The sequence below is a fragment of the Hypomesus nipponensis genome, chromosome 2 (assembly GCF_054491055.1).
Source record: "Hypomesus nipponensis isolate SF chromosome 2, ASM5449105v1, whole genome shotgun sequence".
Classification (NCBI taxonomy): domain Eukaryota; kingdom Metazoa; phylum Chordata; class Actinopteri; order Osmeriformes; family Osmeridae; genus Hypomesus; species Hypomesus nipponensis.
This window is the reverse complement of record NC_140362.1, coordinates 21,019,250-21,034,755: the sequence shown is the minus strand read 5'-3', so window position 1 is coordinate 21,034,755 and position 15,506 is coordinate 21,019,250. Positions and strand designations below refer to the sequence as shown.

Genomic DNA, 15,506 nt, shown 5'->3' with positions numbered 1-15,506 from the left:
AAAACAGCCGCCTGTTTTACATCCTCCTCCTTGAGCACTAACCACGCAGGCCTTAAGTCACGCACGAGATCTCCCACAGCCTCGTCCACCAAACCTCCTCTCCGAAGGTGCTTCCTCTCCTGGACCTCCGTAAGATTGACCCTGCAGGACTGAACACTGGTCCCATCACGCGTGGAACACTCCCAGCCTTGAATTCCGAAAACTCAAGGCTGGGAGGTTCTGTTGCCGGGGCCGACGACCTGACCCTGACGATGTCAGGTTGGGCTCCTGTCGACTTGGACCAGTTCCCTGTGACGTAATGCCGTCCGAACCCACTGTGCCAACCCTCGCTCAAGTCCTAAGGCATCCTCATGGATCGAACCTCTGAACATGATACAGTGAGAAAAGCAAACACGTTTCCTGCGTTCGTGAGGCCTGTAGACTCTCTGTGGAACATGGGTGACTGCCTATTGGATTCACCTGACACATAAACTCTGGACGGTTTTCAGGAAGTCCCTGGGTTCTTCTGGGGTTAATTCTACAACTGGTGACAGAGGCTGCTCTGAGAATTGCCAACAGGATACTTTGAGGACAGGTCGCAAACCAAAGTGGATTTTTCCCTTTCCATCAAGGATTATTTGTTTATAACATATCACTTTAAAGGATTTTTGGCCAAATCCTTTTACCCGGAATTGGGATTGAACCGCGTCTAATGATGCAGTGACTGGGCCTGTGGCTTTTCGAGTCCTTCAACTCAACCTTTTGTTCTGTTGTTCTGATCAGTTTGTGTAGACAACCAATCAAACAGGAGCTGTGTTTACATAAGGGTTTGTTCTATGGGGGCTTCCAGGGAAAGATTAGGACATGTTGGTGATTCAATTCGGCTGCATTTTCTAGACGTCAAAAGATAGAGAGACTGAGAGAGAGAGAGACTGAGAGAGAGAGAGAGAGACAGAGAGAGAGAGAGAGAGACAGAGAGAGAGAGACAGAGACAGAGAGAGAGAGAGAGAGAGAGAGACACAGAGAGAGAGACAGGCAGTGAGAGGGTCTAGATAAAAGATGAGAAGACAGCAGGATGGAATGAGACATGTGCTCATGGAACCATGTGTACCCATGTCTCTCCTGTGTATGGCTGCATCTGTGCTGTGTGTGTGTGTGTGTGTGTGTGTGTGTGTGTGTGTGTGTGTGTGTGTGTGTGTGTGTGTGTGTGTGTGTGTGTGTGTGTGTGTGTGTGTGTGTGCCTGTCAGATTATAACGCTGGGAGCAAAAGAGCGAATGAGCGCATGAGAGAGAGAGAGAGGCAGAGAGAGAAAGAGAGAAATTGGGTCAGTGATCTAAATACCAAGTACCATGTCAACGGCAGATCACACACTTCATTGCCATGTCGCTTCTTAGTCCTATGTATGTCCTTCTCTTCCCTTCTCTATGTTTCTTTCTCTCCATTTCCCTGTTTATAATTTCCCACTTTTTATTTTTCTTGGAGAATGCTCTCTCTCTCTCTCTCTCTCTCTCTCTCTCTCTCTCTCTCTATCTCTGTCACACCCACCCTCCCTTTCTTCTCCGTTCCAGATCCCCCATGTTCCCTCTCCTTCTTCTTCTCTTGTCATATACCCCCCACCCCCACTCCCCACCCCCCAGCACTGTTTCTAGGGCTGTTTGTAATGTGGGTGATTATCATCAGTCTTTTTTCCTCTCCCTCCTTCTCCACCCCTCCCCCCTCTCCCCCCTCCCCCCTCTCTGCCTCTCTGTCTCCCTCTCTCGCTCCCTGTCTCACGGTAATGTAAAGTCATGCGTGCCTCTCCATCTAATGGCTATAAGCTGTATTAACCTTCCTTTGTGTGGTTACAGAGGGGATGAGGACTGGGGGGAGAGGGGGGTGCATGGAGAGAGAGGCCAGAGGGCAGGCACTCTGATTGGCAGAGGGGGTCAGGTGGGAGGGAGCAAACAGGAAGGCCAGGATTGTCGTTGGCGATGGGCGATTTTGTAGGAAAGCCGTGTTCCGTGTCACAGCAGTACGAGAACACGTCTGATAATGTGTTCTGAGGGCATGAAAGATGGATGGAGCAGTTTCCATCTCTGAAACTCTGTTTCCCCTTCCCTGCCCTCTCTCTTTTTCTTCTCGACCACTTTGTCTCTCTCTCTGTCTCTCTCTCTCCCTCTCCTCCACCACTCTCTTTACCTCCCTCTCCTGTTTGCCTCTCCCAGTCATCCTCCTTTCCACTCTCCTCCACTGTGCCAGCTCTCTCAACATTCGTTCCTCCCTCCTCTCTCAGTTCATTCCTCCATTCTTTCCATCTCCTCACCCTCCACTCTCAGTTACCCTCTCCTGCCTCTCTTCCCTCCTCTTTTCCCAATTGCTACCTCTCCAGCCCCCCCCCCCCTTCTCTCTCTGCAGCTCTTGTTCCTTCTCCCCCACTTCACGCCTGTGTTGGAGTGAATCTAGCTCTCCCAGACAAGTGAGAACACAGAAAGCCTTTTATCTGTTTAAACATCCCCTCCCGTCTTTCCACTTCTTCCACCCTCCTCCTGTCTCCTCCTGCACACACACACACACACACACACACACACACACCGCCCGTCAAGCCCAGAGGTGATACATGGTCGTGACAAGGTTATCTGGATAAGGTCAGAGGACGTGCTACGAGTTCAGAAGAGCGGAACTTTGAGGGCACCATGTCCAATACACACTTACATGCAGGCCTACGCACTCCTCAGACACACACACACACTCTCTTCCAGCCCCACAGCAGTCAGACACTTCAGACACATATCCTCCCTGCAATCCAAAGACACGGTTCTTGGGAGACTTAGTTAAGGTGCTGTGTTAGGCTTAGCGTCAAACGCACACTCTCTCTCTTCACGGGGATTCCAACACACACACACACCTGCTGTCTGTGTCACCACTACCCTGCTCTGACAGCTTCAGGCTTCACCTACAGTCACAGACAGACACAGACACAGATAGAGACACAGACAGAGACACAAACACAAACAGAGACACAGACAGAGACAGAGACACAGACAGAGACACAGACAGAGACACTGACAGAGATACAGACAGAGACACAGACAGAGACACTGACAGAGACACTGACAGAGACACTGACAGAGACACAGACAGAGACACTGACAGAGACACTGACAGAGACACTGACAGAGACAGAGACACTGACAGAGACACAGACAGAGACACAGACAGAGACACAGACAGAGACACTGACAGAGACACAGACAGAGACACAGACAGAGACACTGACAGAGACACAAACACAAACAGAGACACAGACAGAGACACAAACACAGACAGAGACACAGACAGAGACACTGACAGAGACACAGACAGAGACACTGACAGAGACACAGACAGAGACAGAGACACAGACAGAGACACAGACAGAGACACTGACAGAGACACAGACAGAGACACAGACAGAGACACAGACAGAGACACAGACAGAGACACTGACAGAGACACAGACAGAGACACAGACACAGACAGAGACACAGACAGAGATACAGTCAGAGACACAGACAGAGACACAGACAGAGACACAGACAGAGACATAGACAGAGACACAGACAGAGACACTGACAGAGACACAGACAGAGACACTGACAGAGATACAGTCACAGACAGAGACACAGACACTCCTCATCCAGCTCTGAGCAGCAGCTCTGCGTATGAGACCTGTCATTGCTTGAGACTTTGATTCAGACTCTGAGCACGCATCCACTGCACTCTACTGTAGACAGCCACGGGCAACACAATTAGTCTACCTTGGAGTGTGCACGCCAGGAAACCTACAAACCAGGAAACCTGCACACCAGGAAACCAGGGTGGGTAGTATCTATGACTGTGTCTGACATGCCGCTTTGCAGGAATGTATATTCAGGGCCATAGGCTCTGAATAGCCGTCCTGATCACTTGGCACGTTCTCCGTTCTCCAGTTTGTCCTCATGGTGCTGCAGATAGCCCTGAGTACTAGACTAATGACTGGATCAAACGTACTGTGCTGTGCTGTGCAGTCAGTGGAAGAACATCGCTGGGTGTTAACGGAGGGTGTTCTGTAGGACTGGGAGGCAGCATGGGGGAAAGGGAAAACAGTGTCTGCTCTTCAGGGACAGCTGAGAAGCTTTTCACACTTGTTTAAAAACATCATATGATTTGTGCGGCTCCATATTCAACTAATCGTTCTTATTTAATCGTTCCATTTGTGAGGAGAGACAGTATTTCCCCCCGTGGTCTTTTGGGTATTTATAAAGCGTTGACTGAATTGATGTTGCTGGATGTAAAGTATTAGGTTCTAATGACTAACATGATTAATGGCGTCGCGTTGAGTCAGTCTCTCACAGAACAGTGGAACAATACGGGAGCTGTCTGTAATGAGTCAATTTTGTCCCTGACACTGGAATCACTGTGTTACGTCTTGTCTCATTCTCTCTCATCCTCTCTTTCTCTCTTTTTCCCTCCCTCTCTTTCTCTTCTTTGTCATTCTTTTTTCACAACACGGTTACAACACGTCTTGTTTTTAAATGTGCTTGAACTTGAAACTTCTTCTGTCTTTCATTCTCTCTCTCTCTCTCTCTCTCTCTCTCTCTCTCTCTCTCTCTCTCTCTCTCTCTCTCTCTCTCTCTCTCTCTCTCTCTCTCTCTCTGTCCTCAGCGTGCCCTGTGGGCTTCTTCAAGGCGGTGTTGGGCTCTGTTCCGTGTTCAGCGTGTCCTCCTAACAGCCGCACCAGCCAGGAGGGCTCCCTGCTGTGTGAGTGTCGAAGCGGCTTCTACCGAGCGCCCGCCGACGCCAACTCCAGCGCCTGCACAGGTGAGCTGTGTGTGTCTGTGAGAGAGTGTGTATGTGAGAGAGTGTGTGTGTGTGTGTGTGTATGTGAGAGAGAGTGTGTGTGCGTGAGAGAGAGTGTGTGTGTGTGTGTGTGAGAGAGTGTGTGTGTGTGTGTGTGTGTGTGTGAGAGAGTGTGTGTGTGTGTGTGCGTGAGAGAGAGTGTTTAGTTAAGTGCGAGTGGATTATCACTCTACTTTGATACTGTTACCTTTGTTCAGACTTAGGCGAGGCAGGTATTTACTGAGAGCATGATGATGTAACAGTCTGGATCGCTTTGTTTCTGCTCCTTGATTAAAAAGCTTTTACCTTCTTTGGGGTTACTCACTTTGATGTGTGACTCATTCAGCAGCTGCTTTTGTTCAGAGCTAAACACCCAGTGCATGGAATATGTATTACCCCCCCATACTTATCTAATTTATGTCTGTCTCTCTCTATCCATCTTTCTCTATTTCACCATCTCTCTCCATCTCTCTCTCCCAATTTCTCTCTCTCTATTTCACCATCTCTATCCGTCTCTCTGTCTTTCTCTATCTTCAACTCTCTATCCGTCTCTCTCCATCTCTCTCTCTCTATTTCACCATCTCTCTCTCAGGGCCGCCCTCCGCCCCGGTCTCTCTCTCCTGGGAGTACGAGAGCGGTGATGGTGGCGTGTCTCTCCGCTGGCGCCCCCCTGTGGAGATGGGGGGTCGTGGCGAGGCGTGGTACGGGGTGGTGTGTCGCATATGCCCCTCAGCCACCTTCAGCAACCCTGCCTCCTGCTCCTGGTGTGGGGAGGCGGTCACCTTCACCCCCGCCCAGACCCACCTGAGGCAGACTAAGGTCACCCTCAACAACCTGCTGACCAGAGTCACTTACCTCATACAGGTACACTCCCATCAACACCTGCTGCCTCTTCCAAGGTTTCCAGCATGGTCGAATTATACGGCCAGGCTGAAGTGTGGTGTTCTGTTATTGTAGAAAGATAGTTGCCGTAGCAATGCTTGAAAATGAACACAATTGAAGTAACCTTGCGAATGCTTGGACAGCAGTGTTCAACCAGATATTCTTTTATCCGTGGGTTTATCAGGAGAAGCAAGGCTTTGAAAGTTGCATTGATTGTTTTCTGTCGTACCTCCTCTTGTTGACGAGCAGGTGCAAGCGTTTAACGACGTCTCGTCACTGAGCCCCTTCCCTCCTCGCTACGGAAGCATCAACTTCACCACCAGCCAATCAGGTGAGCCGCTCTCTTCCTCTCCGATCAGAGATGGGAGAAGCAGTCGGGGATTCCTGACTCAGATCTGTGCTTGTGTGTCTGGCTATCTGTGAGAGTCCATCTGTTGCTGTACGTTTATATACACTTGTATTCGTTTGTCCTCCCTTTCTTTCTCTGTGTAGTATTCCCTCCCTCCCTCCCTCCCTTCTTCCCTCCCTCCCTCCCTCCCTCCCTCCCTCCCTCCTTCCCTCCCTCCCTCCCTCCCTCCCTCCCTCCCTCCCTCCCTCCCTCCCTCCCTCCCTCCCTCCCTCCCTCCCTCCCTCCCTCCCTCCCTCGCTCCCTCCCTCCCTCCCTCCCTCCCTCCCTCCCTCCCTCCCTCCCTCCCTTCTTCCCTCCCTCCCTCCCTCCCTCCCTCCCTCCCTCGCTCTGTTCCTCTCCATCTTTTCCGCTTCTTCACTCCGCATTCAGGTGGCTCCAGGTCACGACATTCTGTCTGTTCAGATTACACTCGAGAGAGAGAGAGAGAGAGAGAGAGAGAGAGAGAGAGAGAGAGAGAGAGAGAGAGAGACAGAGAGAGAGAGAGAGAGAGAGAGACAGAGACAGAGACAGAGAGAGAGAGAGAGAGAGAGAGAGAGAGAGAGAGAGAGAGAGAGAGAGAGAGAGAGTGAGAGAGTGAGAGAGAGAGAGAACTTAAGGAAGTACAAGAGAGAGGATACTGGAGGATAGGAATGTAGACAAGACAGATAATGTAGTCAGGTCATGTCCGAATCATGTCAGAAGCATTACGTTTCAGTAGCTTGTGAATTTGACAAGAATCAGCAGGGCAAATGACTTTCCTGAACCCCGCAGCAGAGCAGAGACCTCTGACACACCTCTCATGGGTCAGTTCCTACCCAGCCTCGGTAAGCCAGGGAACACCCACACTGTGATTCCTTGCACTGAGCTGACTCTGCCTTCTGTGTGATGCTTCCCCCAAGTGGTGGATGTTTCAGCTGCACAGCAACCCAGCGTGGTGAGCACAGTGGGTTCACCAGGGTTCCTCTCTGTCCCAGTGTGGTGAGCACAGTGGGTTCACCAGGGTTCGTCTCTGTCTCAGTGTGGTGAGCACAGTGGGTTCACCAGGGTTCCTCTCTGTCCCAGTGTGGTGAGCACAGTGGGTTCACCAGGGTTCGTCTCTGTCTCAGTGTGGTGAGCACAGTGGCTTCACCAGGGTTCCTCTCTGTCCCAGTGTGGTGAGCACAGTGGGTTCACCAGGGTTCCTCTCTGTCCCAGCGTGGTGAGCACAGTGGCTTCACCAGGGTTCCTCTCTGTCCCAGTGTGGTGAGCACAGTGGGTTCACCAGGGTTCCTCTCTGTCCCAGCGTGGTGAGCACAGTGGGTTCACCTGGGTTCGTCTCTGTCCCAGTGCCCTCCCAGGTCCCCATGCTGCACCAGATGAGCCGTGCCCCAGATTCCATCACTCTGTCCTGGCCCCAGCCTGACAGACCTAACGGTGACATCCTGGAGTACCAGCTGAGATACTATGACAAGGTAAACATGGACACACACACACACACAAGTTAACAGATCAAATGTTCTACTGTATTTTCGTCTTTTGGCTGTCATCATCTCTCACTTTATCCGTCTCCGTCTACCTCCCTCCCCCTCCCCCTCCCTTTCCTCTGTGTATCAGGGTTCAGATGAGGACAGTGCAGTGAGTGTGTACAGTGAGACTAACACCGTGACCGTCAACTCTCTGGTTCCCGGCTCCATCTACGCCTTCCAGATCCGAGCACGCAATGAGAGAGGCTACGGCCCCTACAGCCACACCATCTACTTCACTACCCTGGCCCTGGGTACCACACACACACACACACACACAAGACAAACCCATGGTCCCATCCCACAATGCTTTGCATGTCCCTTGTCCACCCCAGTGTCAGGTGTTCTAATGGACTTCCTGTTTCCCCAGAAGAGCATTCCAAGCAAATCCAGAATCGGCTGCCTCTATTGGTCGGCTCGGTTATGGGCGGGGCAGCCTTCCTTCTGGTTGTTGCCGCGATTATTGTTGTTTTTGTGTTTCGCAGGTGAGTCACTGTACACGTGAGGCGCAGACACGCACAGATTTACATGCTTATCACAACCCAGGCACACATCCACTTTCTCTCTCGCTCCTTTTGCAGTAAGAGAAGAGAGAGCCCCTACAGCGACAGACTCCAAAGATACATCAGCAACAGAGGTAATAGTGTGTGTGTGTGTGTGTGTGAAAGTGTGTTTACATCCATAAACAGCTGCGTTCATACTTTTCATTTTGAAATCCGCCCTATCAGCGTGGACTAGACAAGTGTCCCTTCCAAGGCCACTGTCCCTCAGCAAGGCCTGGTGTTTATGTAAACACCCCCCCCGTAATCATCTCCAGCCCCGAGACTGGAGTGTTGTTGACATGTTGCTGAATAGGCTGGCCGCGGAGCAATGAGGAGGAGAATGGGAGCACTGACCCTGCCTAATGCCCTCCGCCATGGGTAAATGCAGGAGGGGTGGAGGGGGGGGGGGGGTAGAGAGGGAATGTGGTGGTAAGGGGTGAGGTTCTATCGAAAAGGAGACAAGAGGAGGGGTAAAAGAGGACAAGTGAAAAGCAGGGTTAGAGAGGGGGTTGAGGAGGACAGAGAAGGAAGAGAAGATCAGAGGAAAGAAAGGGAAGCTTGTCTCTCTACTGTGTGCCAGTTGTCCTTGTGGGCTTGTCACATGGTCAGCCTTGAAGTGCTACACGGCCTGGTCTAGCGATGTCACATCCTGTCTCAGTGATAAGACTCCCAGTCTGTCAGAACACTGTTACCGGGCAGGAAAACACATACACAGAGCAGTGATTCTTAACCTGTGGGCCGCAAGGGGAATGCAGGTGGACTGCCAAACCAATGAAAACAAACATATGAAAAATGAATAAATATCAAAATACTTATATATTCTGTTGGTAAATGATTATAAAAATGTGTACACATTTTAAAACAACATTTTGCCTTTAATTCATCTTGACCAAAACACCAATAGTTACGCTTGGCAAGTTGATGGTAGCCCAACTGACATTTCCGGTGGGCCGCTAAGTGGCAAAGGTTGGGAATTGCTGCAATTGAATAGAGGATTCCTGTTACTGTACCGGTAACGGATCCTCGGTTCATCTGGAGCTGACTGTGCACATGCTGGACTGTTTGTGTCCGCAGGTGGGGTGAAGTATTACGTGGACCCCTCTACGTATGAGGACCCCAGTGAGGCGGTCAAGGAGTTTGCCCGTGAGATTGACCCAGCTCACCTCAAGATCGAGGAGGTGATTGGTGCAGGTAGGAGACCTGAAGTTCTCGGTCAGCCACGGGGTCAAATTGTAAAAGTGATGATTGAAATCTATCCTGAAGTGAGGGATTTTTTTTTATTGACATGTTGATAAAGACTGCACTGTCAAATGATTGCCATAACCCCTTCCCCCCCCCCCCCCTCCCCCTCCTTAGCCCAGTTTGGGGAGGTGTCTCGGGGAAAGTACCGCCCGCTGGGCCGGAGGGAGCTCCTGGTGGCGGTGAAGACGCTGCGCTGGGGGGTGACTGACCGGGAGAAGGGGGTCTTCCTGAGCGAGGCGGGGGTCCTGGGCCAGTTTGACCACCCCAACGTGCTGAAGCTGGAGGGGGTGGCCACGCACAGCCCTCCAGAGAGGATCATCACAGAGTTCATGGAGAACGGACCCCTGGATGCTTTCCTCAGGGTGAGGCCACAGACAACTACAAAACAACTACAACTCCCATCCACAGCCTTTACATTTACGTTCAGTCACCTTAAAAAACAGTCCATGATGAGTCATTGCTTGCGTCAAACAAAATGACAGTTTTGTGACTGAAGAACTACATCTCCCACAGTTCTTTATCCATAACTGATGGCGTAGATTATCTATTTCCATCACTTCCTGTTCTGTCTTTAACTGCCTCTCTCCTCCCCCTCCATCCCTCCTCTCTCCTCCCCCTCCATCCCTCCTCTCTCCTCCCCCATCCCTCCTCTCTCCTCTCCCCCATCCCTCCTCTCTCCTCTCCCCCATCCCTCCTCTCTCCTCCCCATCCCTCCTCTCTCCTCCCCCATCCCTCCTCTCTCCTCCCCATCCCTCCTCTCTCCTCCCCCATCCCTCCTCTCTCCTCCCCTTCCATCCCTCCCCGTGTCTCCAGGAGAATGAGGACCAGTTCAGCGTGCTGCAGCTGGTGGGCATGGTGCGGGGGGTGGGCGCAGGCATGCGCTACCTCTCAGAGAAAAACTTTGTTCACCGCGACCTGGCGGCCAGGAACGTCCTGGTGAACTCCAACCTGGTGTGTAAGGTGTCCGACTTTGGGCTGTCGCGCCTCATGAGGGGCCTGGACCACAACATGCCCACCTACACCGCCTCACTGGTGCGTTCTGGGAACAGCAGTTTCTGTGGGGGCTTTTTCTAGTGTCTGCTGGTGTTGTGAGAAGATGATGTGCTTGTTTGTTGTAGTCAGCATCGTAGAAGGTGAATTCCTCCCCTGGTTCGTTTGGGTCGAGAGATTCTGATTGTTGGGATGAAACTGTCTGAGACAGTAGTTTTTAACTCTGATTCAAACACCTGATTCAAATAAATGGATCGTTATCTAGCTCTGTAGAAGCCTGGTAACGAACATCCATTTGAATCAGGTGTGTTGGAGCAGGGAAACATCTAAAACATGCAGGACAGGGGTTCCCTGAGGACCAGAGTTAAGACCCACTGGTCTGAGACGTTCTTCATGTTTGTCCCCTCCTCATCGCTCGCCGTCTCCTTCTCAGGGCAGTAAGATTCCTGTGAGGTGGACTGCTCCAGAGGCCTTCCAGCATCGCAAGTTCAGCTCGGCTAGTGATGTCTGGAGCTTCGGCATACTGATGTGGGAAGTGATGTCATACGGAGAGCGGCCGTATTGGGACATGAGCAACCAGGAAGTGAGTCGTCAGGACAGAAAAGGCGATAGCGGAGCGACGCGTGTTTCTTAAATGAGTTCAAACCCAGAGAGACACCAAACAGCCAGATGAACAGAATAGTTGATCTGCTACAACTCTCTCTGGCCGCTTTGTCAGAAAAACAGATGGTTACATGTCCTCCTTTTCTCTCTGTCCCCTCCCCCCCTCCACACACTCTGCTCTCGTCTCTCCCTCGTACTCTCCCTCTCATCTGTCGCTCTCTCTCTTCCATCTCTCCTCCATCTCTCTCCATCTCTCCTCCATCTCTCCTCCATCTCTCCTCCATCTCTCCTCCATCTCTCCTCAATCTCTCTCCATCTCTCCTCCATCTCTCCATCTCTCCTCCATCTCTCCTCCATCTCTCCTCCATCTCCATCTCTAGGTGATGAAGGCAGTAGCAGACCAGTACCGCCTTCCCGCCCCCCATAACTGCCCCCCAGCTCTCCACTCCCTGATGCTGCAGTGCTGGCAGGCTGAGAGGGCCGACCGGCCGGCCTTCGACTCTCTCCTCTCCTCCCTGGACAGGCTCATCCGCCACCCCGCCTCCCTCAAGGCCGAGCACACCCGGTAAGACTACAGCTCCCATCAGCCACTGCTCTTAAAGACACAGCACTTCCCGGGTAAACTTGTCTTAAGTGGTCGATCTGGAATTCCTCCCTCGCCAGAAGCACCTCCCAGCCCCTCCTGAGCCCCACCCCCACTGATCTGTCGTCGGTGGCGACGGTCAGCGAGTGGCTGAGCGCCCTGAGGATGGACAGGTACAGGGAGGAGTTTGAGAGAGCTCACTTGGACACTCTGGACCGAGTCAGCATGATCACCATGGAGTGAGTCTCTCCAAACCTGTCCATCATGACTACGAATACAACAGCTTTAATATCACCCTCTGTTCAATCATAGAGAATTGTGGATTCTACCATGATGTATTTTCCCTCCCCCCCTCCCTCCCTCCAGGGATGTCCAGGGTTTGGGAGTGAACCTTCTGGGCCACCAGAGGAAGATCGTCAGTGCAGCACAACAGCTTAGGACCCACCTCACCCAGGGCCAGGTGGAGGTGTGAGGGGGGGTCAACTGACCCAGGGCCAGGTGGAGGTGTGAGGGGGGTCAACTGACCCAGGGCCAGGTGGAGGTGTGAGGGCGGGTCAACTGACCCAGGGCCAGGGTGAGGTGTTAGGGGGGGTCAACTGACCCAGGGCCAGGTGGGAGGGGGGCAACAAGGTTTAACCACACCTGGGCTCTGCGTCCAACATCACAGTGATTCATTTCTATGGAAACAGCACATTCGCTGAAGAGTTCAGGGATGAACAATGGATTTGATCAGCGCTGGAGATGATGATAACAGTGGCTTCATTTCCGAATCCACTTTGGTCACCTGACGGTAATACAGACAACAGAGAGGTGCATTGTGGGAGTTGTAGTCTAATGCAATGTGAGGTTCGGGAGAAGCTTCATAGTAGGACAATATGAAGGAGAAAAAAAAGTGGTTGTTTTGTAAACATATTTTATTTCACTTGTTTGCTGTTGTTTGCCTTGTTCTCCTTCCCCCAGTGTATATACCTCCATCTTACCTCCTCAGGGTCACTCCCTGGTTATCCCACGGCTTGACCTCGTTCCTCTATCCACTCTTAAATCTCACCACTGACCTTGATGAAAGAAATGGAAAACGGTGAACTTTTTTTCGAAAACAGGGTTCCCAATTGCAGAGACAATCAAAGACTTTTACTGTTGATATCATGAATCTTGGTGGATTATTTGTTGCATCATCACGCTGTTTGTACTGAAATCAGCCAGTGGTCCTTTGTCATGTACAGAAACACTAGTCATATTGTGACTGTTGGTCACTCCTGTCACACTTGTCGAGGTAACTTCCAGTTGGGTTCTAGAAGGGCAGGGTCTGGGGGTGCAGTTTTCATGTTAGAGCGGAGGAAATAAATGTAAAAACCTGGAAATAAAATGACCCTGCCTTACCCTGACCCACCCTGCCTTACCCTGCCTCACCCTGCCTCACCCTGCCTCTCACTTCCCCACCCTGCCTCACCCTGCCTTACCCTGACCCACCCTGCCTTACCCTGACCCACCCTGCCTCACCCTGCCTTATCCTGCCTCACCCTGCCTCTCACTTCCCCACCCTGCCTCACCCTGCCTTACCCTGACCCACCCTGCCTCACCCTGACCCACCCTGCCTCACCCTGACCCACCCTGCCTCACCCTGACCCACCCTGCCTTACCCTGACCCACCCTGCCTCACCCTGACCCACCCTGCCTCACCCTGACCCACCCTGACCCACCCTGCCTCACCCTGACCCACCCTGCCTCACCCTGACCCACCCTGCCTTACCCTGACCCACCCTGCCTCAGCCTGACCCACCCTGCCTCACCCTGACCCACCCTGACCCACCCTGCCTTACCCTGACCCACCCTGCCTCACCCTGACCCACCCTGACCCACCCTGCCTCACCCTGACCCACCCTGCCTCACCCTGTCCTACAGACACAAGCTCAGACCCAAGACCCCTCCACACACTGAGGCTACAGTACCCCCCCCCTCCTCTGGGTACATTTTACACTTCACTTCCTTTTATTTGATGAGTATAGTAAATGTCACTGATTCATTTGAACATTGTGAATGTGAAATCAGTTTACTCGACAACATGGGATCAAATTGTGTAAGGAAGGAAGGAGATGTTATGTTTTGTGAGTTATGTGTGTGTCCGTGTGAGTGTATGCTTTAGATGAAGAACTGTGTGTGTGTGTGTGTGTGTGGGCACGGATGTAAGTGTGTGTGAGGTTACACATGAATAGGTGTGTTAAGTTGTATGAGTGTTCACCACTATTCCACTATTGTGCAAATTTGTAAAAATAAAGAATATGATTTTATTTAAACAACTGTAGATATGTTTTGTTTATTGATGGTGTAGATTAGTTGGTCTTTTTCCATCTAAACATTTCCTGAAATTGCCTTGAAATGTAGGCGTCTCACATTTGGATTTGACCTACACGATTGAACACGTCAGCACCCTTGGATGCAATCAGAGCAGTGGATCTGTTGAGTTCAGCACTCGAGTTCACAAGGTGTGTCTCTGCCATCACTTTTTGGCAATATCTGACATGGCAGTAGTTCTGTACAACCTAAGACACCTGTATGTGTACTGAACACAGCACTTGTTACTTACCGCAAAATGACACAATGCTCCTATCAGTTCCTTTGTTTTCTGAAAGCTGACTTTAGTGTAGCTATGATCTCCGCTGTGCAAAGAACAACAGGATAATATGTCGAGGTATCAAAATAACGGGCAAAATAACAGACGCAACCGCGAAGTGAGCTTGTAATGGTGTTGTGTTGCTTTGAGAAATGCGTGACCGCGTAGAAATCCCCTTGTTGCTCTGACAGTGCTCCAGCATGGGGCTTTGTGCATCTTGAAAATAGCTATTAGTTTAACAATTGAAAATGACTCCCTTCCTAAAGGCTGTTGTCTGGACTGACGGCAATAGCTGCTGTAGATCCTCCGGTGCATTGTGGCTAACCAAAGTTTTAGTCACAAGCTATATAGGGCATACTAGATTATACTAGAACATACAACTATGGCACCTGGAATCTATTTTTAACCCGTTTGTAATTTGCTACGAAGTGCAGTTGTCAGTTTTCATCAAATGGCAATCCTTTTGTGAAGATAGACAACATTTGTCAGATTGCTGGTCTTTTTGATTGGGTTTGTTGATTCAAAAGCAGCAATAACCTGTACCCTGGTCCTGTCTAAACGAGAACAGCTGGCCCTGTCTCGTGCACCACCACCTTCAGCAGCCTACCATACTATTAGGGTCTTTGGAATGTGACAATTATCATGTTTCGTGAGCAATGCTGTTGACACCAAACTGAAACAAAAATTACTATTGTGTCAGGGAGAACGACAACTTTTGAAGTAATCGGCCTTGTCACAGCACAGTTGAGGCAAGTTGATTTTAATGTTAAATGAACATGAATACCCCATAGGTGACATATTTTAACCACAAAATCAGGCCTTTCGGGTCATTGTCATGGACCCATGAGTTTGCTGACATTTCAATGTACAGAACACGACCTCATCTCACTTTTTGGTTTTCAATTACAAACCAACGTCCACACAAATGAAAAGTCTGCAGTTCACGAACTGGTTCTCTGAAAAGTTTCTGAAAATGTAGGCAGTCATGATATTGCAAAACTTTCATGCTGGTGATGCAGGTTGGGAAAATCAACCCTAGTGGAACTCAGGTGAGGAATCAAATCAACCAGTGGGTTGGTTAGGAGAGGTCAGATAGAGTATACCAATTATCATTTATAATGTATAAGTTAGAAGCAGCGACTCATTTCTGTTGTAAGTGACCTCTTATTTCAAAAGACTAATTAGGCTAACTCAAAGTCAAGTGGAATGCCCTACTGTCATGATGAAATTGTACCCGTTCAAAACTGCTCCTCCCATTCCACCTGTCACCCCCCCCCCCCCCCTTCTTTCCCTCTTTTTCTCTCTATCTCTTTTTTCATCTGTCCTTCCTGTCCAGGTATCTCCTCC

The 15,506-nt window shown here is 50.7% G+C and overlaps 1 protein-coding gene across 1 annotated transcript in view; it reads left to right on the top strand.

The window, feature by feature from the left end:
• ephb6 (eph receptor B6) overlaps window positions 1–12,074 on the top strand; it is a 28,173-nt gene extending 16,099 nt beyond the window's left edge. The window contains exons 6-19 of the mRNA XM_084671184.1: window positions 4,643–4,798; window positions 5,409–5,680; window positions 5,948–6,029; window positions 7,413–7,537; window positions 7,680–7,842; window positions 7,959–8,073; window positions 8,170–8,225; window positions 9,205–9,321; window positions 9,487–9,734; window positions 10,186–10,404; window positions 10,796–10,945; window positions 11,346–11,530; window positions 11,629–11,787; window positions 11,915–12,074. Coding sequence (XP_084527310.1) covers window positions 4,643–4,798; window positions 5,409–5,680; window positions 5,948–6,029; window positions 7,413–7,537; window positions 7,680–7,842; window positions 7,959–8,073; window positions 8,170–8,225; window positions 9,205–9,321; window positions 9,487–9,734; window positions 10,186–10,404; window positions 10,796–10,945; window positions 11,346–11,530; window positions 11,629–11,787; window positions 11,915–12,020 — 2,153 coding nt within the window. The 3' untranslated portion in view covers window positions 12,021–12,074. The remainder of the gene's footprint in view (window positions 1–4,642; window positions 4,799–5,408; window positions 5,681–5,947; window positions 6,030–7,412; window positions 7,538–7,679; window positions 7,843–7,958; window positions 8,074–8,169; window positions 8,226–9,204; window positions 9,322–9,486; window positions 9,735–10,185; window positions 10,405–10,795; window positions 10,946–11,345; window positions 11,531–11,628; window positions 11,788–11,914) is intronic.
• Window positions 12,075–15,506: the final 3,432 nt, after the last annotated feature.